Source organism: Durio zibethinus, chromosome 26, assembly GCF_047325235.1.
Source record: "Durio zibethinus cultivar Kanyao isolate XHJ-2024 chromosome 26, ASM4732523v1, whole genome shotgun sequence".
Lineage (NCBI taxonomy): Eukaryota > Viridiplantae > Streptophyta > Magnoliopsida > Malvales > Malvaceae > Durio > Durio zibethinus.
Window position 1 is genome coordinate 9490730 of NC_143187.1, and position 18722 is coordinate 9509451.

The 18722-nt window shown below is 30.5% G+C and overlaps 3 protein-coding genes and 1 pseudogene across 4 annotated transcripts; 3 read left to right on the forward strand and 1 right to left on the reverse strand.

The window, feature by feature from the left end:
• Window positions 1–147: 147 nt before the first annotated feature.
• LOC111275022 (uncharacterized) lies at window positions 148–2383 on the reverse strand. The gene is made up of 3 exons (XM_022860098.2): window positions 2076–2383; window positions 1371–1801; window positions 148–834 (listed from the first exon to the last, which is right to left on the reverse strand). The coding sequence occupies exons 1-3, from the start codon at window positions 2238–2240 to the stop codon at window positions 396–398; spliced, it is 1035 nt and encodes a 344-aa protein (XP_022715833.2). The 5' UTR covers window positions 2241–2383; the 3' UTR covers window positions 148–395.
• A 6325-nt stretch (window positions 2384–8708) lies between these two features.
• On the forward strand, window positions 8709–12389 carry LOC111275023 (uncharacterized; annotated as a pseudogene). Its single transcript, XR_016334267.1, has 8 exons — window positions 8709–9178; window positions 9355–9402; window positions 9551–9664; window positions 10160–10228; window positions 10355–10408; window positions 10621–10776; window positions 11690–11764; window positions 11906–12389. The product of XR_016334267.1 is annotated as an uncharacterized LOC111275023 (transcript).
• Window positions 12390–12529: 140 nt separating this feature from the next.
• LOC111275024 (uncharacterized) lies at window positions 12530–13561 on the forward strand. The gene has a single exon (XM_022860099.2). It carries the CDS (start codon window positions 12987–12989, stop codon window positions 13452–13454), a length of 468 nt encoding a protein of 155 aa, XP_022715834.2. The 5' UTR covers window positions 12530–12986; the 3' UTR covers window positions 13455–13561.
• Window positions 13562–16554: 2993 nt separating this feature from the next.
• LOC111318727 (protein E6-like) lies at window positions 16555–17947 on the forward strand. Its single transcript, XM_022921601.2, has one exon. The coding sequence runs from the start codon at window positions 16743–16745 to the stop codon at window positions 17655–17657; it is 915 nt and encodes a 304-aa protein (XP_022777336.2). The 5' UTR covers window positions 16555–16742; the 3' UTR covers window positions 17658–17947.
• Window positions 17948–18722: the final 775 nt, after the last annotated feature.

Sequence of the window (18722 nt, forward strand, 5' to 3'; positions counted from 1 at the left end):
CCATAAATGATTCCGCTGGTCCACATCGGAGGAAGCATAACAATTAAATGATGATTTCTAGGTTTAAGTTAGCAACTAAGATTAAGAAATTAATGGACCATCACCTTCCCCAGTTTAAACCATCTTTTGGAATTTGTGAGAATTGGATGACTTGAACAAGGATTTGCATCACTCAAAAAAATATATAGTAACAGCAAACAGTATGGTACTTGTTTATAAGGTACAAAATTGTTCTACATCACAACTTGGATTTCTCTGCAGTGCTAATAGACATTTTATTCTGGATGGCAAATGCGTTACATAACGAATAACGCAGCTTTGAACATAAGGGAAAGAGGAGAAGATATTCACAGGTTCCAACTCATGTTTTTCCTAATGATGATCAGAATCCACACCTATGGAGCCAATAACTTCTTGATTCCAGACTTCTGTTCTGCAGTTAACCTCGTTGGGAATTTAATATTGAACTTTATTCTCAGGTTACCTCTCTTCGACGGCTCTTTTGGTATTGGCATACCTTCCCTCGGGACAACCTCCTCATAGTTAGTATGAATCACATTGGTAATAGGGATAGTCAAGCTCCTTCCATCCAATGTTGTAAGACGGACAGTGTGGCCTGTTAATGCTTCAGCGAGCGATATCTTTTGCATGACAACCAGGTCATTGCCCTCGCGTGTAAATGTGCTGTGAGGTTTTTCATCAATTATGAAAACAAGATCTGCAGGGATTACATTCGGTTGTTCGTTTCCTTTCTCAGGGAAGGTAATCTTAGTTCTCTTTTTCCAACCAGGCTTGATATCAATGGTCAGGATTTCCTCCACTGGAAATGTCTTTCTGCAACAGAGTCAAATTTGTTAGGTCACCATGTTAGCAAACACAAAAAAAAAAAAAAAAAAAAAAAAAAAAAAAAAAAAAACAGCCACGAAACAGTTGGTATAATTAGTTCTGTTGGGATCTTTCCTCAGATTCGAATGTTTCTGAATAATGAGTATGATTCATTTGATTCAAAACCGATTCATTCTAGCATGCACAACATGATCAAGACAAACTCTTGCAGCTCCCCTTTACTGCTTAAGTAGACTAAAACAGATCACTTGGGAAGTTGTCCGCTCGTTTACACAAAGAAGCAAATGCATTTTCAATATTTCATTAATGTATGAATAGTTGTACCATTAATCCTGCAAACATAAAGAGTGTTCTAAACAGAGACCTTCATTTTACTTTTAAAAGATATCAACCAAATCAATTAGCTTTCAGCTAGTAAATAACAGTTATCAGCTACTAGTACAACAAAACAGACAAGCACAAGATATATATATATATATATATATATATGCAAATTAGAAGGAAAATTAAAAAAGGATACATACCCGCTAGCATCTGCTATTTCTCTTGAAATCTTCATCTTTTTTGTGGTTCCTTTATACAACTCCTCAAGGCTACAAGGCAACGTCCTTTCAATAGGAGGAGCTTTACGAGGAGCCTGATTCATTGGTACTCCTTCACCAAAGGAACTGAACATATCATCTCCAAACATGCCACCAAATGCCCTTGAACCACCTCTCATCCCACTGCCAGGACCAGCGCCCCCCATTCCCCCAAAGGGGCTAGAAAACCCAAAAAACTCAGCAAAAATGTCATTAGCATTTCTGGGGTTGAATCTAAACACATTTGGACCATCTCCGGTTTGGAAAAATGTTGCTCCACCAGGTCCACCAGCATCCGGAGGTGGCACTTGGCCTTTTAACCCTTCTTCACCATACTGATCATAGATAGCTCTCTTCTGTGGATCACTCAGAACCTGCAAACATCAAAGTTGGTCACCTTTTAGTATGAATTTAGACTTTGTATATGTAAAGATCAAATTTTGAATAGATGGACAATCTTAAGATTTGAATTCGGGAGACCCCATGATAAATATGTGATTTCAATACGAGAGTATCAGGAACCAAAGAAAAGAATTAAACATTATTGATGATCATGCTGATTCTAGACAAAGGAACCCAAATTTTTGTTATGAGTTTTAACAATCAATAAACAAAAGAGAAAAAAAAAGTAAAAGGAGATAGGCTAACCTCATAGGCTTCAGAGATTTGCTTGAATTTGGCCTCAGCTTCTTTTTTGTTATTTGGGTTCTTATCAGGGTGCCACTTCATGGCAAGCTTCCTATAAGCCTTCTTCAGATCATCATCTTTTGTATTCTTGTCAACTTGCAGAATCTTGTAATAATCTACACCCATCTTCTTTTATTCTTCTGCTTCTACTCCTTCACTTTGCTCTTATTTTTTATCTGATGCTCTTCTTTTGCCGCAAATCGTGTTTTGTCAAAGGAAATAAGATTTGGTGCGTTGCTGGAATGCAGGAAAATAAATGTCTACAAGGCAAATAAAAATGACCAGAAGCATTTAACAAAACAAGGAAAAAGGAAAAGACTAGAAGAGTGTGGAAGTTTCCAGATTGTGTGCGCAAGGACTAAGCAGCTCCACGAGTTCTCCCGATTTTTAGTTTCTAAAGCAAACATACCAGTCTCTCGTCTCGTCCGTCTAATACATAAATCCAACAATTTAATTTTGCTCATGTACATTGAAAGCCACGCGTCACCTCAGTCTTTCTTTTTTCTTTTTTTTTTTCTTTTTTAAAATTAAAAATATATTTTTTAAAATATTTTATTTTTATGTGTAAAATCCATTTATGTCCATTTTTTTTATTTTTTACCTTTTTTAAAATTTTTTAAAAAAAATATGTAACAAAGTTTTTTTTAGATTTTATTTTTTTTATACAAGATCTACTTAATACTAATGACATATCACGAGTATATTTATTTTTTTTTACTTTTTCATCATGTCTGGTGAGCGTGGATAGCCTCGCGTCGACTTCAAAATTTTCTCATCTTTTACTTTTTTAATTTGTTTTTTAACGTGTGGTGAGCATGGAAAGTCGCGTTTCAACCTAAAATCTTATGTCTTATCTCAAGTATATATATAAATTTTTTTAATTATTTATTTTATTTTATATTTATATTTAAATATTATATTAATAAAATTATTATTTAATAGTTTAATTTAATAAAATATTATATTTATATAAAATTGAGATATAACCTATTAATTTATCTATTTATTCATCTATCTAATATATAAATTTTACTTATTTTTATTTTTATTTGATTTTTATCAAAGATGTTGACATCCTTTTTTTTTTTTACTTTTTTGTCATTTTTTTGTTTTTAATTTAGATAAATTTATTAAAAAACTTCAATTGATATGTCTACACGGTACTCCAATTTAGTTTTTTTGTTTTATTTTTTATTTGTTTATTTATATAAATATTGTAATAAAAAGAACTAATATATATGGATAATAAAATAATTCATATCCGATGATTTTTAATCTAATTAAATCAAATAGGGAATAATTTTTTTTATTTTTTGCTTTTTATTTTTTTGTTTATTATTTTTTATTAGATAAATTTTATAAAAAAAAATATCAATGGAGGTGTTTACATAATACCTTCATTTTTTTTTTTTCGTTCATTTTTTACTTTTTTTTGTATATTTTAATTAAATCAATTTTATAATAAAATGAATCAATTGATAGGAATAATCAAAACAATCAATACTTCATAAATTTTTATCTATCTCTATTTGATGCTGAGTGTTTTTTATAAAAAAAAAATGCATATTGTCAAGTTCTAATCATTTTTTATAAATTAATGGAATTGATCAAAACCATATTTAAAGTGCTTTGTTCCAAGCCACCCTATGATATATATAAAAAAATATATATTATTAATTTAATTTTATATTTATATATATATATTACATTAATAAAATTATTATTTGATATATTAATTTAAAAAATTAATATTTTAAATTCAATAAGTTTGTCCACAGTTTTTGTGAGCTTTTTTATTTTTTATTTATTTTTGTTATTTTTGTCTTTTTTTATTTTTTGTTTTAGATTTTTTTTTATAAGATATATTTTGTGAGAAATAGAGATCAATTTAGGTGTTCACAAGTTATCTTCAATTTTTTCTTTTTGCCATTCAACTTTTTTACTTTTTTTAATTAAGAAAATTTTGTAAAAAAAAATGGTGAATAGGAATGGCAAATAAAAAAAAATTTAACCCTCGATAATGCATGGATATTCACCAAGTCCTAATGTAAATGCTAAAATTGCATTGCACGCTACACGTCAGCCTCCTCTTTTTGGCTTTTGCCTTCTTTTTTTTTTTTTACGTTGTTTCATTTTTTTATTTTTTAAATATTTAATAATTTCTTTTAAATTTATAAAAATATATTTTTTGAAGATTTTGCTTTGGGTGTGGAACTTATACCAACTTTTTTTGTTTTTTTACCCTTTTTAAAAATAGTTAATAAATATTTTTTTAGATTTTATATTTTTATGTACAACCCATTTAATATCAAATGTAAGCCACATGTTTTTTTTTTTTTATATTTAATAAATATTTTTTTAGATTTTAATTTTTTTGTGAGACTCGATTGACATCAAAGGAATACCATGTCAAGTCATTTGTTTCATTTTTTTCACTTTCACTTTCATTTTTATTTTTTTATTTATAAATTTTAAAATATTTAATTAATATTTTAAAAAATTTTAAATTTAAAATACGGGTTCATTTGATATTATTATTTTAAAATATTTTTTTCATTATTTTTTTTTAATTTGATAATTTTTAAAGAAATAGATATTAATAGAGGTGTCACTATCAAATCCGGACTTTTTCTCTTTTTATAGTCATTTTTTTAGTTTTTTATATCTTTTAAAATTCATATTATAAATTTTTCAAAAAAATTTAGCATTATTAATATCACATGACAACTCAACTTTTATTTTTTTTATCCCTTTTAAAATTTTTTTCTTCTTTTTTTTATTTGTTTTAAATTAGCTTATTTTAGAAAAAAAAAATGAATGTGTACATATAGCGCTTTATTTTTTTTTTATATACTTTTTTTTTACTTAAATAATTCTTGCACCAAAAGAAACTGATAAATAAAGTTTTGAATAAAAATGTCAATGAACATATGTATGCAAAATAACTCATATCTTATGGGTTTTGATTCTTCTGAATCCAATAGATGTGTTTTTTTAATTTAAGATTGGATCAAATTTTTTTTTTTTTTAAATTGAGATAAAGTTATACACAAGTTTAAGGTGTTTCATCTCACTCGAGTATATATAAATATATATTTTATTATTCATTTAAAATGAGAAATTAACTTACACAATGTAAAACTTTTTTTAGTGTTACATTTTTTTTAATTTTTGATTTTAATAAATCCACTAATCCAAATGATGAGAAAGACAGGTAAAGATATAAAAAAATGAGAATGACAAGTAAAAATATTAAAAAATGGTTTAATCTTATTCTTTTGATTTATTGAAATTAATTATTAAAAAATGTGTAAAAATATAATCTTTTACACTTAGTAAGTTAATCCATTCTCTTCATTTAATTATATATATATGTATTATATATATTAATAAAATTATTATTTGGTACTTTAATTTAATAAATTCACGTGCTATCTCCATTTGTCTTCCTTTTTTTTCAATCATTTATTTTATTTTTTTAAATCAAATTTTTAAAAATCAGATAAATTTATATATAAAAAAGCAATGGATGTAAGATGACAAAACATCTCATATCTAATAGCTTTCTATTCAGTCTTATATTCTAATATGTGTCTATTTTAAAAATATTTGGGATCGAATCAAGATTTTTTCTTTTTAAAAATTGAAATCAAGTCAGAATATGGATTTAAAGTATTTCATCTTACCCTGAATATATATACAACTATATTTTTAATTATTTATTTTATTTTATATTTGTATACTATCATATTAATAAAGTTATTATTTAATATCTTAATTTAATAAGAGTGTTTTATATACAACTATATTTTTAATTATTTATTTTATTTTATATTTATATACTATCATATTAATGAAGTTATTATTTAATATCTTAATTTAATAAAAATATTTTATTTATATATAATTAAGATGTAATTCATCCATCCGTTCATCCATCTTATTTTTTATTTTTTATTTTTTATTTTTTTGTCAAAATTTTTTGTTTTAATTTTTAATAATTTGGATAAGTTTGTTAAAAAATCCTAATGAAGTTGTTCATGTGGTAGCTCAATTTGATTTTTTTTTCTTTTTTTTTTATTTTTTTAATTACATAAATTTTGCAATGAAATAAGTCGATGAATAAAGATGATAAAATAATTGATATATGATAGATTTTAATCCAACTCGATTCAATATGAGGGGATTTTTTTCTCTTTTTTATTTTTTTGGTTTATTTTTATTAGATAAAATTTATAGGAAAATAATGTTAATGAAGGTGTCCACACATAGCATCTCATTTGTTTATCTCCTTTCATATTCTTTTTTTTTTATATATTTTTAAAATTAAATTAATATTACAACAAAATGAGTTAGCCAATAAAGATGACCAAATAATCTATATGACAAAATGAGTTGTTTTTTATATTTTTATTTTTTATTTGTCTCAATTAGATATGGATGTTTTTGTTAAAAATCAGTATTGAGTTAAGTTAGATTGATTCTTTTTTAAAAAATAAGCTTGGAAGGGTCAAAAGGAGATTTATGGTACTTTGTCTCAAGCCATCTGTAGTATATATAAAAAATATATATTTTATTATTTATTTAATTTTATATTTATATATGTATTATATTAATAAAGTTATTATTTTATAACTTAATTTAATATATTAACATTTTAAATTTGATTTTAATGTTATCATGGTGCCTCAATGATCTTAATTTTTTTTAATTTTATTGATTTTTTCTTCTTTTTTTTTTTCACTTTTGTAATTAATTAGGTTATTATTTAATACTTTAATTTAAAAATAGTACTTTAAACTCAATTATGATGTCCACATAATACTCTAATGAACTCTTTTATCCTTTTATCCTTTTTCTTTTTTGTTTTGTGTTTTTATTTTTTGTTTTTGCTTTTCTTTTTAATGGCTTTTTATTAAATTAATTTTGTTAAAAAAATGATGTTAATGGAGATTAGGAGATGTCCACGTAACATTTCCATTTGATTTTTTTCTCTTTAGCAATAGTTGGACATGTTAATAAGTTGGTTAGTAAAGGTGATATTATAGTCGAACACAAAATGATGGTTTTAAATGTATTAGTAATCTTCATCCTTTATATATGTCAATACAATATCCTTTGTTGTTTCTTTATAGGGAAGATGGTTATAGAATTGATATTGAATATAGATAAATTGGGCAATGAAAGAAAGTGAAAAAAGAATATGTTACATTGAGGGAATATTGTGCTTATTTATGTTCATCAACGTTTTTGTGAACATAACACATTGTTGAAAGGTGGTAGATTATTATTTCACCAATTTTTGTTGATGCCTTTGCTAGCATAGAAAGTGCAAGGTTGGATTTGTTATAAGGTTTGAACTTTATCAAGGAATTAGGGATGTAATGGCCAGAAGTGATATAAATGGAACTACATTGCGTAAATTTGTTATGTTGCTAGTAACTTTAACATGTGGACCGTTTTATATGTTCCAAAATTACTAGGATGTTATGGCTATTTGTGAGTATTATGGGTATCCAGATTTTTTTATTACTTTTACATGTAATCCAGGGTTGATGGAAATTGGAGAAGCATGTAACACATTACTTTGATGGATTGTGTCATGCAAGGCACGATATTATTTTTCATGTCAAGAAGGATCAAGTACAAACCATCAATAGTTTTTCAAATTTTTAATTATTTTTTAGGAAAATTCATCTATTAATTATTATTAAAAATAACACGAGGAAGATAAAAAAAAATAAAAAAAAATATAAAAGATACATAATTTACGTGGGGTTTGATAAAATACTTATATCCACTAAAAGAAATAATAAATCTACTAAATAAAATATTGAAATTACGATCTTAATATTAAAAAAAAAAAACACACACACACATATATAAAACATTATAAAGCACAAGATTATTATTCTATTTTTTATTCTTATTATATGATGATTCATTTATATAATATGTTATGTCTTGTGCGTTTATTTTGTATTGTTCATCCTATGGTAATTTATTTTATTAATTGAATTTGTATTTAACTTGAAATCTTAATTATTTCTATCATTTTATTTTTACTAATCACTAATTAAATATAATTTATCCATTAATAATTTAAATATTTAATAAGTAAATTTATTAATATAATTTTATGAGAAATTATCAAATACACTAACATTAAAATTTTTGAATTTCATAAGCGAGATTAATATAATGATACGTATTTCTTAAAGTATATTTAAAAAATAAAAAAACTAATTAAAAAATAGAACATCTATCATCTTATTAATTATGCTTGTAGAATTAAAAACTTTGCTTACATACAATGTATTAAATAAATTTTTTAATTTTATTTTATAAATTATCAATAAAATAACAAAAGTAAATATAATTTCAATGTAATATAAAAAAATAACTTAAATTTGTTAGAAGAATACAAATTCACCGATAACACTTTAATAATAATGGATAAATATGATATTATTAAATTTATATGTTATATTATATTAATTTATATATCACATGTTGATTTTAATTCTTAACGAATTATATTATATTAATTCATGTCGTATCATATATATATATATCAAAGAAAATTATATTTGTGTGTTCATTATTTTTGGTAACCGCGGGATCTATAAGCTTCGACTACCGACGGTTGCCACGTAGGTACCCACTATTTCTTCTTTGCAGAAAGAGGAAAGAAAGAGATTGTTAACAACGAGCAGCAATGGCGGCTTATCTGATTCTTCTTCCCGCCATTTTCATTTGTTTCTTCTTCTCTCTCACATCCCAAAATCAAATAACAACCACAATCTCTTGATCCCTGAATTGCATGATGGCAAGCTCAAGATCTCGCGTTTAGTTAAAATGTTCTTTCGCTTTCTTTGCTACTAATAAATAGTACATAGAATCTTGATTCCTTGCTGGCTGTAAATATGGATGCAGAAGCGGTTCTTGAGGAGACGATTCAAAACATAAATGCTAAAACCCTTTTTCTCCAGGAACGCGAGAAATTCCTGGAGGACATGGCCAACAAGGTTACTTATCTGCAGTCTGCTCTATCCAGTCTTAAGGTTCGATTCTTTACTAAGAAGCTTTGTTGATGTTTTTCACATTGTTGCATTTACTGAAATATGTTCAGGTTTATTTCGATTGAATGCTTTCTCCCAATTGATGTCTCTAGAGTAAAGTGTATTTAATTAGGGTTTATTCACCTAGGAGTCATCTTTTTGCATTATGTTAATTGCAGGATGGCTCATTACTTTCTGATGAAAGGCTTAAGGCTCTAAAAGAGGAGGTTCGTTTTAACTGCTCATATAAATGTAATCCTTATTTCCATTTTTTTCTCCTGTTGGATTCCTTCCCAGTTATTATTGGTGAGTGGCAAGAAATGTTTGCTTTGTTGCAATATCCGACTGACTTGAGCAGTAGCTTCATGTTCCTAGGTACGTCTGCTTTGGCCTCTTTCAAGAAAGAACAATTTAGAACTTCATGTTTTAGAATCAAAAGCACAGGACGCTGAGGATAGACTGGAAGTTGTTACTTCACAAGTTGAAAAGGTTAGGATTTACATTTATTAATTTTATTTGTGAAGAGACTCTGCTTGTGAATGTTGAAGGCTTCTTCTTGTTTGTTCTTCAGAGTTTGTCAAACATAGTGACCATGTAATGCTGAATGACTAAGCATTTCTACTTATTATATTCTTTAATGAACTTTAAGAATTTTCATCAATGACAGCAAAACACGCTTGAACTCTATCTTGTTGCTGTTCCAATTTTTGCAGTTTCGGTTCCCTCATATCATTTATCAGGCTTCTGCTTCATGTCACTGCTAAGCTGTTTTCTTTAAATAAACTAAAAAAGAAATATTTCCCCCTGGATATTCTTTTTAATTTGCTAATGGAAATGAACATGCTTTGTCAGAACTCATTCTTGGTTAATTTGGGCTTTCTTGTGAGAGTGATGTGCAGAAGACTAGGAAAAATGTCTATTCGCTTTGGTTTTGTTATCTCTTATATACCTGTTTTTGAAAAATGTCTATTCCCTTGCTTTTAGATGGCAGAAGTTGTTATGAAACTATGGATTCAAATTCAAAATTTTGAGCAGGCACTTCAAATTGCTTAAGTATTGTCTTCCTGAGACCCTAGTGATATTGGCTATATGTTAAATTCATAAGGAAATTTAAAAGAAAATTAAGGTTTTGCCTTTGTGACAAATCCTTTATTTGCATCATTGATTTTTGTCTTACAGATGAAGGTGTTGTAAGCTCAGAGGCAAAGGGATATGAGATGCACATTCTTGAAGGTACTATTAATAAGTTGACATAGTCTTTCAGACCTTGTTTTTCTCTTTCTCGGTCCATTTGAAATCTTTGTAAAGTTTTGATCTTTGTATATTAAAGCATCATCCTGAACTATAGCTTTAATAGATCCTTTTAATTAAAAGCAAAAATATTTTGCCATATGCTCATCTTTCATGTCAGTCTTAATAAAATCTAATCTTTTATGTGAATATAGTTCATAGGCGGCCTTTTTGGAAGGCATCTTCCAAAGATGTTTGGGGCATTGGATTCTTACTCTGTGGGTGATGGATCAACCATAAAATACTACATTTCTCAAGCTTTGTAACAATTGAGAAGATTTTGCTCGGTGATAATAAAGTATCACCATAAGGTATGTTTTGCAAATATGGGATTTTCAAGAAGTGATGTTTCTGAAGAATAATGATGTTACTCATGAAATCTTCACGTCATAGCTTACATGAAAGTTAACTTTGTAAAACTTTCCAACAATAAAAATCACTATTCCCCTTGCCTCTGTGTCAAGACCTCTTCCACCCTCCTAAGCTGTTTGAGCCAGAAGATTTTGAGATATGATGGCTGCAAGATTCCATGATCTCTTTATTCTACTAAATCAGTTGTCATTGAATCATGTATGCTGATCTATGGAAACTTTTGGTCTCTTCCACTCCAAAAATGACAACTGGTGACTTGCTCAGTTCTGCAAATAAGATTGTGGGTATTCATAGTTCTGTCAGTCTAGAAAAGTCTTTTTGGAATCATAGAGAGTGATACCTCAATGATTTAGAATTGTTATGAACCTTCATTGGCTCTTGATTAATTATCAAGGAACTGAGCCCATGTTGCCTTGAACAAGAAAAACCACATGCTAACATTAATTACCAAGGAACTGAGCTTGTTTGTGAGAAAAGGATAAAGAATTGTCTTGCACTTTCAACTTGGCGTCCTCCATGGACAACCATCTCTGTGGGATGTATGTGAACGTGGCTTGCTGAACTTCAAAATATTATTTAGTCTGTTTTTCTCCATATCATGGAACATGGCTTGCTGAACAAGTTGAGTTAAATTTACAAGGAATTTGTATTTTATCAGTCTGTCTGCTTCGTGTTTGTCACAATGATTTCTGTGGTTTATCAGAAAATACATATAAATAGATTCCAGTTTAGAAGTTAAAATGTATTTGTCCAGACAATATTGCCTAGGTCCAAAGAAGTATACCCTTTACTCGGAACCTTTGCCTTTGCAATAAATATTTTGTTTCTTGTCTGTTTGTTTGCTGTTACAAGGTTTCATCAAACAAGAAATGCGAACAAAATGAATTTACTGCTGCTTTTATCAATGATGAACTGGTATTCATTACGGTATGTTCTCGTTAACCTGCTGCCTTCTTCTGAACCTGAAGTTTTACTTGAATTGCTGGTGTAATTAATTTTGTGGTCTTTCAGGCTTCTGCTTTGATTACTTTACCGATACCGAGTGCTTGTATGGTGCTGTTATCGCAGTTCTGCTAGGTCAAGAAATCTTCCTTTCAAAAGTAGCAGCTTAAAGTGAAATATTGTCCTAGCTTCTGCAGTTTGTGTTCTCTTTTCTTTTAAATTTTGGTTTTGCAATTAAAAATTGAAAGAGAAGTTGGCACATGCGCACTCCATAGTAACCTGATCAATTGGTGTATAATCATCATGTCAGTGATTGCCAACGATGCGGATTCACATAGAAATGTTCCAGTGTCAGATCAATATATTACTATCAATGCCCCAGTGTCCAGATCAATTTCCAAATTTTGATTTGCAAGGCTTAGGCTATCGACATAAATTTGTAGCTTACTTACTGTTTGATTAGATTTTGTGTTCGGAGATAATATGGACCGATGCATGCCTTTTTGCCTTTGCACATTGGGAGTGTAGCACGCCTGTAATAGACTACTAGTTGGCATCAGCTTTGCTAGCTGGTAATTGGATTTGGTTTTACGCATTTTCATCACAATTAGTGCTACTGCAAAGTCATGATTCCAACACAATTATGCACAAATATTAGGTGTCGGACGAAGATCAAATCATGTGCGCATGCATTCCCGGCCAGCATATATCTTTGGTTGTGGCTATAGAGTATAAGTCCCCTACCAAGTTATTCTCATAATTATTACTTTGGACACTCGCCCTATCCATTTGCATGAAAATCTGACGTCTAACCATTTTGGATCAAGCAACTCCAATTTAAGAAACCAAGGAGCGCTGAAACATTCATGAATGATGATTAACTATTAAACAAAAACAAATAAGGAAAGTATAAGGTGGGATTCGCCGGTTTTGTCTGCTGTAGAAGTTCAAGAAAACGTAAATTCGTTCATCCTTTCCTTTAAAAATTTTTTCTTCTCTCTTTGGTTTTTTTTTTTGTTAATATCTATCCAAACCTAGCTTTATTCAACATGAATCACACAAAGGAAGGCAAATGGCAGAGACTGATTGGCGATAAGAAAATTTCTTGAAGGAGGATTTTCAAGCTTTCCAGTTACTTGTTGGTTGTACTAAATCCTTCGATTTTTGTCACCTTCCCAATCTAATCCATTATCCAGACTGAAAAACAATGGAAGACACGACATGGGAGCAAAAGCTCCAAGCTTTAACTCACATCCTTACAAGCCCCACAACCTCACCACCTCTCCACTCTCAATTCTTTATCTCCGCACAAATCCCATGTTACCTTAACTGGGACTACCCTCCAGTTCTCTGCAATAAACCCAACACGGACACTTTCCCTTCTCTTCACCTGAAATGGGGATTCTCAATTTTCCTCAAAAGGGTCTCAAGATTGGGTCTCCCTGAGACTTCCTGGAGGTCCAAGTGCCCTTACTATCAGCCCCCACCATTGATCCTGGCCAAGGGAGTGGAGGAGGCACAGTGGGGTGATGGGCAAAAGAGGGAGTATGCTAGGAAGAGGCTAAGAAGGAAACGCCTAGTGAGCAATGTCCATCCTTTGATTCCGGTTTTGGTTCCCGATCTTTTGTCGTTCTTTCTTCTGTTGGTCAATCCATTTCCTGTTAAAGATTCATGAGATATTTTGTTATCTCGAAATTCTTTAATAAGTACTAAATTCCTATGTATTTATCAATTCTCTTTTTAACCTCGGATTTTCTTGTTTATTTGGTCGCTTGGTGATTTCTGATATGTTTCTCAGTGACACTATTATTTGCCATATCAAATCTGAGTTAGCTTGATCAAAGCAAAAAAAAGAAAGAAGTAGAAAACAGGTGAAAAAGGGTTTAGATTGAGACCCCAAATGCCCAAATGATAATAAAAAATTCAAAACCAACAAAGGGTTCTAATTCACTTTGCTTAATCTAGAATTTACCAATGAGGGCCAATGTGAGATCATGCCTATTAAGTCCATGACCCACCTGTTTATGTTACTGCAACTACTACTTTATCCCAGCCAAATCACCATTGGTAATTTTGGTTGACGTATAAGTATGTCATTCCTTTGTTGTTTTTCAATGCTGCAATTGCAAAATTGAAATTTTAAATGGTGTTGGAGGTCTCAATTTTACTGAATCCAACAAAGGACTTTGAATTTATTTGATGTACAACTTACCCCATGAATTTTCTTGATATAAAACCCACCAAACGCCAACTGCACTAACTGAAAATCTACTTCGTAATTCAGATTAGTTGAATTCTGCAAGCAGCGACCCTTGACTTTACCACAATTTTGAGGGGCCATTGCATCAACTTCACTCAAGATGTTCAGATTTAGCATTCAAAAACAAGTGGTTTGGTTAAGATTCTTGTCTAATCTTAATCAACACCTTGTTTCTACACAGCTTCTGCTTCACTACAATCACTTTGGATACTGTCTTTTTCTTTCCTGTTCCTCTCTCTTTTTAATCTGTTTTGAGTTTGGCAAACTTTTTCAAACTTGGGTAGGAGTTGATTGCCAGATGGATACATGTTTTGTACGGTTGAAAGCTCCTCCTCCGATTATCACGCAACTAAACTTCACTTAATCCAAGGAAAAAAAAAGAAAGCAAAAGTAAAAGCCAAAACAAAAGAAAAAAAATATTTCATTTGATTGGTCAAACACTAATTCTATACCATTTTTTTAAATTCAAACCTTTCTTATTTGCAATGAATAGTCCATCAATTGTTCCCAAAACTCAAAAATGATAATGTGAAGTATGCATTCATATGTCGTGTCCAATCCTCTCATCGTGTAGTTCAAACTATGAACTTTCATGTCTTCATCAAGAGTTGGCCTAGACTAGACTTGAAGTCGTACTTTCGTGTTTTATCATGAAAAGAACTCCTAAAATTACATTTTTGTAAGAATTTAAACCAAAAATCAGGTTCCTTTTGAAAACAATCCTGTGGCAATCAGCTTTGGCTTCTTGTTTTTTTATTATATATGTTTATTTTCGTATTGGCAGAGTGATCAGCCATTGGTGCTTGAATCTTCAATGCATGAAGCACAAAGGCTAGTCAAGATGATCATTATGAAGAGAAGTTTCTTTTACTTTTACCTTCTTCCTTTTTTTTTTTTTTAAACCATTATTTTTAAAAATTTTTCTTTTGATATTTTAACCAATCATATTCCTAAAGTTCATTAAAAACATTTGGTGGCCAACATTCAATTACAATAAAGAAATATGGATGGACACATCAATATCTTCCAGCCCTCATTCATGATGATATATGTTGCAAGTTTTGCACTCTAACAATAACTATGAAGTTTTAAATTGATATATATTTATGAAAAAAAAATAGATGAAGAAGAACTACCAGTTTAGATGTATTTAAATTGGTATTTAAGGATATGTCTCTCTATTGGTTATGAAAGTCATTTAAATTGGTATTTAAGGATATGTCTCTCTATTGATTATGAAAGTTAAGTAATTTGTGTATGAAGCAAAATGAGGTAAAATCATATCATTTTTATATTTTAAATTGAAGAAATCATTAATTGATTTTTGTGTTACTAGAACGGATCTCAATATGATTCACATTATATCAATTAATCATGTAATTTTTTTTGTAAGTGTCTAATTAATGTGTCAAATGTTACATACAAAATTTTTTTTAATATAAAAAAGATTATAATTTAAAAAAAAAATTACAAGTGATGAAATTTAAGATAAATATCTATTAAATGCTATATTTTAAAAATGATTGCATAAATTAATCAAACTAAATTTCAAATTTATTTTCCTTTCTTTTCATGAATGCACCAAAATTGATTCAACTTTTTATATGAATAAATATTCATCTCAAGAAGATTTTGCAAATGTAGAAAATCATAGAAGTATACTAGTAAAGATACTTAATAAAATTCCACACAAAAAAAAAAAAAAGAGAAGTTAGCGAGGGGTATGGGTCCTTTGCAAATGAGGGTTGAAACGCTTATGGCACTTTTAGATAAGGGAAGCAGGTTGTTCAATCCACCGTGTAGAAAAAGGCTTTAGGCCTGTCCCTAATGTTAGACAAATAATAGAGGGGCAGCACATGCAGTGAGCAACTAAATGTCATTATTTTATGTCCCACCCCATTCCTCCTCAATCCTCGCATCATCAGCGGCCGCCCCCTTTCATCTCTATTTGATCCTCTTTCCCCGTACTACTTTTCACAATGCCTGTAGTTTCCATTAATACCATTTCCAGAAACATACTCTTTTCTTATAGTTAACTAAACGACTTCGAAAATACAAGGTAAGAAAAAGAACAAAAGAAAACTATGAAAGAAATTACTTTTCCTTTTGTTTTCATCTTTGATATAGAAGAGATGAAAAATGAAAGAAGAAATATAAAGTTGAAAGTAAAATTAGTAGTACTATATATTTTATACCGCCCTTATTGGCGACTATGCCTTATATTTATATTGCATTAAGGTCAATTATGCATGGTTTTGCTTAGAAGATACAAAATACTCAAGAGTTTTATACAAATTATAAGAATATATAGTACTAATAGTAAATTTAATAGGATTGTGAAGATTATGTGGGCAGGGAATCTTGAGAGAAATAGCTTAACCCATGTTTAACCTGTTTACCACAGTGGGGAAATGGGATCATAAAAAGTGCACCAAATTATAGTAACAAAGGAAATAAATATCATTAACAACTAACACAAAGGAAGGCCTCTTTTGATAAAGTTCTCCCTTGTGCAAGGGACCACAATCATTACCATCCTCCCCGTCCCATTTGCACCTAATTGAGTAGAAATTTTACAATAGAGTGAAAACAAAAGATTGGTCTTTCTATATAAAGATTTTGTATCATCACAATTTCTCATCAGTGTGTAGTACTACTACTCTCAGACACAAAGCATTTGCTACATTTGCCTTTTCCCTTGCCATGGCTTCCTCACCAAAACTCATCTCTATCCTCTTCCTCTTTGCTCTCTTCTCCATGCAAATTCATGCCAGGGAATTCTTCAGCAAAATCCCAAGTGTCAACAACAATGAGAAAGAGACAACAACCATCCCTGACACAAGAGAGCAACAGCATGAATCCTTCATACCTGCGACAACCCATAAGACTTCACTTCCCAACAGAGAGGAGCAGACTACTTTTGGGAAGCAAGAGCAAGAACCAAGGTTTATCCCCGAAACCCAAAATGGTTATGGCCTTTATGGGCACGAGTCAGGCCAGCTCCCTCCCAGCACCACCACTAAAGAAACCTATGAACCCTATGTTACCCCGGTCAGATACCACCCAGATGAACCCTACAACAGCATTCCTGCATCCAACAACAACAATAACAAAAACACTTACTATTACAACAAGAATGCCTACGAGAGCACTGAGCAGCAAAACTTGGGTGGGGCCAGGTTCACAGAGAAAGGATGGAGCACTAAGGAAAACCAGAACAACAACTACTACTACGGCAATAATGGGTACAACAATAACAAAAATACCTACTATTACAACAAGAATGCCTACGAGAGTACAGAGCAGCAAAACTTGGGTGAGGCCAGGTTCACAGAGAAAGGATGGAGCACCAAGGAAAACCAGAACAACAACTACTACTACGGCAACAATGGGTACAACAATGGTGAAAAACAAGGCATGAGCGACACTAGATACCTGGAGAATGGAAAGTACTACCATGATATTAAGAGTGAGAACAACTATTATCCAAACCAGTTTGAGAACTCCAGGGGAGGTGCTTCAAGGAACGAGTTCAACGAGAATCGTTACAATAACATGGGAAGGTACAACCAGAATCAAGAGGAGTTCGAAGAGAACGAGGAAGAGTTCGAACCATGAGCTTTGGTACCCTACAGTTGATTTGAAGAACATCAAGTAAAACAAGCACTGTTTTTAATTATTAGATGTTAAGTATGGTAATTAATTATCAAAAAGAGTAAAGAAGATAAAAATAATTTTTATTGGGTCTTTGCGGTTTATTTATCTTTGTATTTTCTGGTTTGCATAGACATAGTATCCCCTTGCTTTGAAATGCTAAAGGTATGAGAGTTATGTCTTTTTGTTTTCTTTTTTACTTATCAAACAATTTATTGAATAAAAATGTAAGTATATAGGCTTTTGTATTGAAACTGATGTTTCTTGATGCAAGGATAACATAGACAGCCTCATTAAAATTCTGACCTAAAATTTTAATATTTCATGATACAATAACAATCTGACATTATTAATGAATCTTTTGCACTTGTCTTCTAGTTGATGAACCCCACTTCACCAAACATAAAAGAGCCTAATAAATTAAAAAGTTAAATTCAAACTAGCTAGCGTCAGTGTTCGTGAAAACGTTGATCCAAGGATTGGTACATGGTTGTCTTCCGTTTTGTGCACAGCTAGCTTCAATGGATGATGAGTGGGAAATCCCCTAGTCGATCGTGATATGGATATAAACCAGTTTTCAACTCCCATTAATGAAGGAAATGTCTACCTGTGTAGCCCCTTCCATGTGATGATTTGGCCCCACGGCCTCCATCGCTATCTTTAGGGTGATAACATGCCTTTGGTCAACAGTTTAGCACTTGTAAAATTAATCACCATTTGCCAGTAGCAGTGTTTTGCGAGAGTCTTGGTAGTGCTTTCTTCGGTTCTCCACTCACTAGGGTAGATGCATGTGCCTTTAATAGGAAGGAAGCCACTTGGAACTGTTAATTTCTTTTCTCTTATCCATGCTTTCCTATTTCCACCGAAAGAAATAAATGTTGGGTCGAGGGATGGAGAGAAAGCAAACATCATCACTTTCCTTCTCAAACTCCTTCAATTTCCTTCATCATCCTTGGGCAAAGTGGTCCTAAATTAAACAATGAATTAATGAAAAAAGAGAATTTCAGGAAGCATGATGCCAAAAGGCTT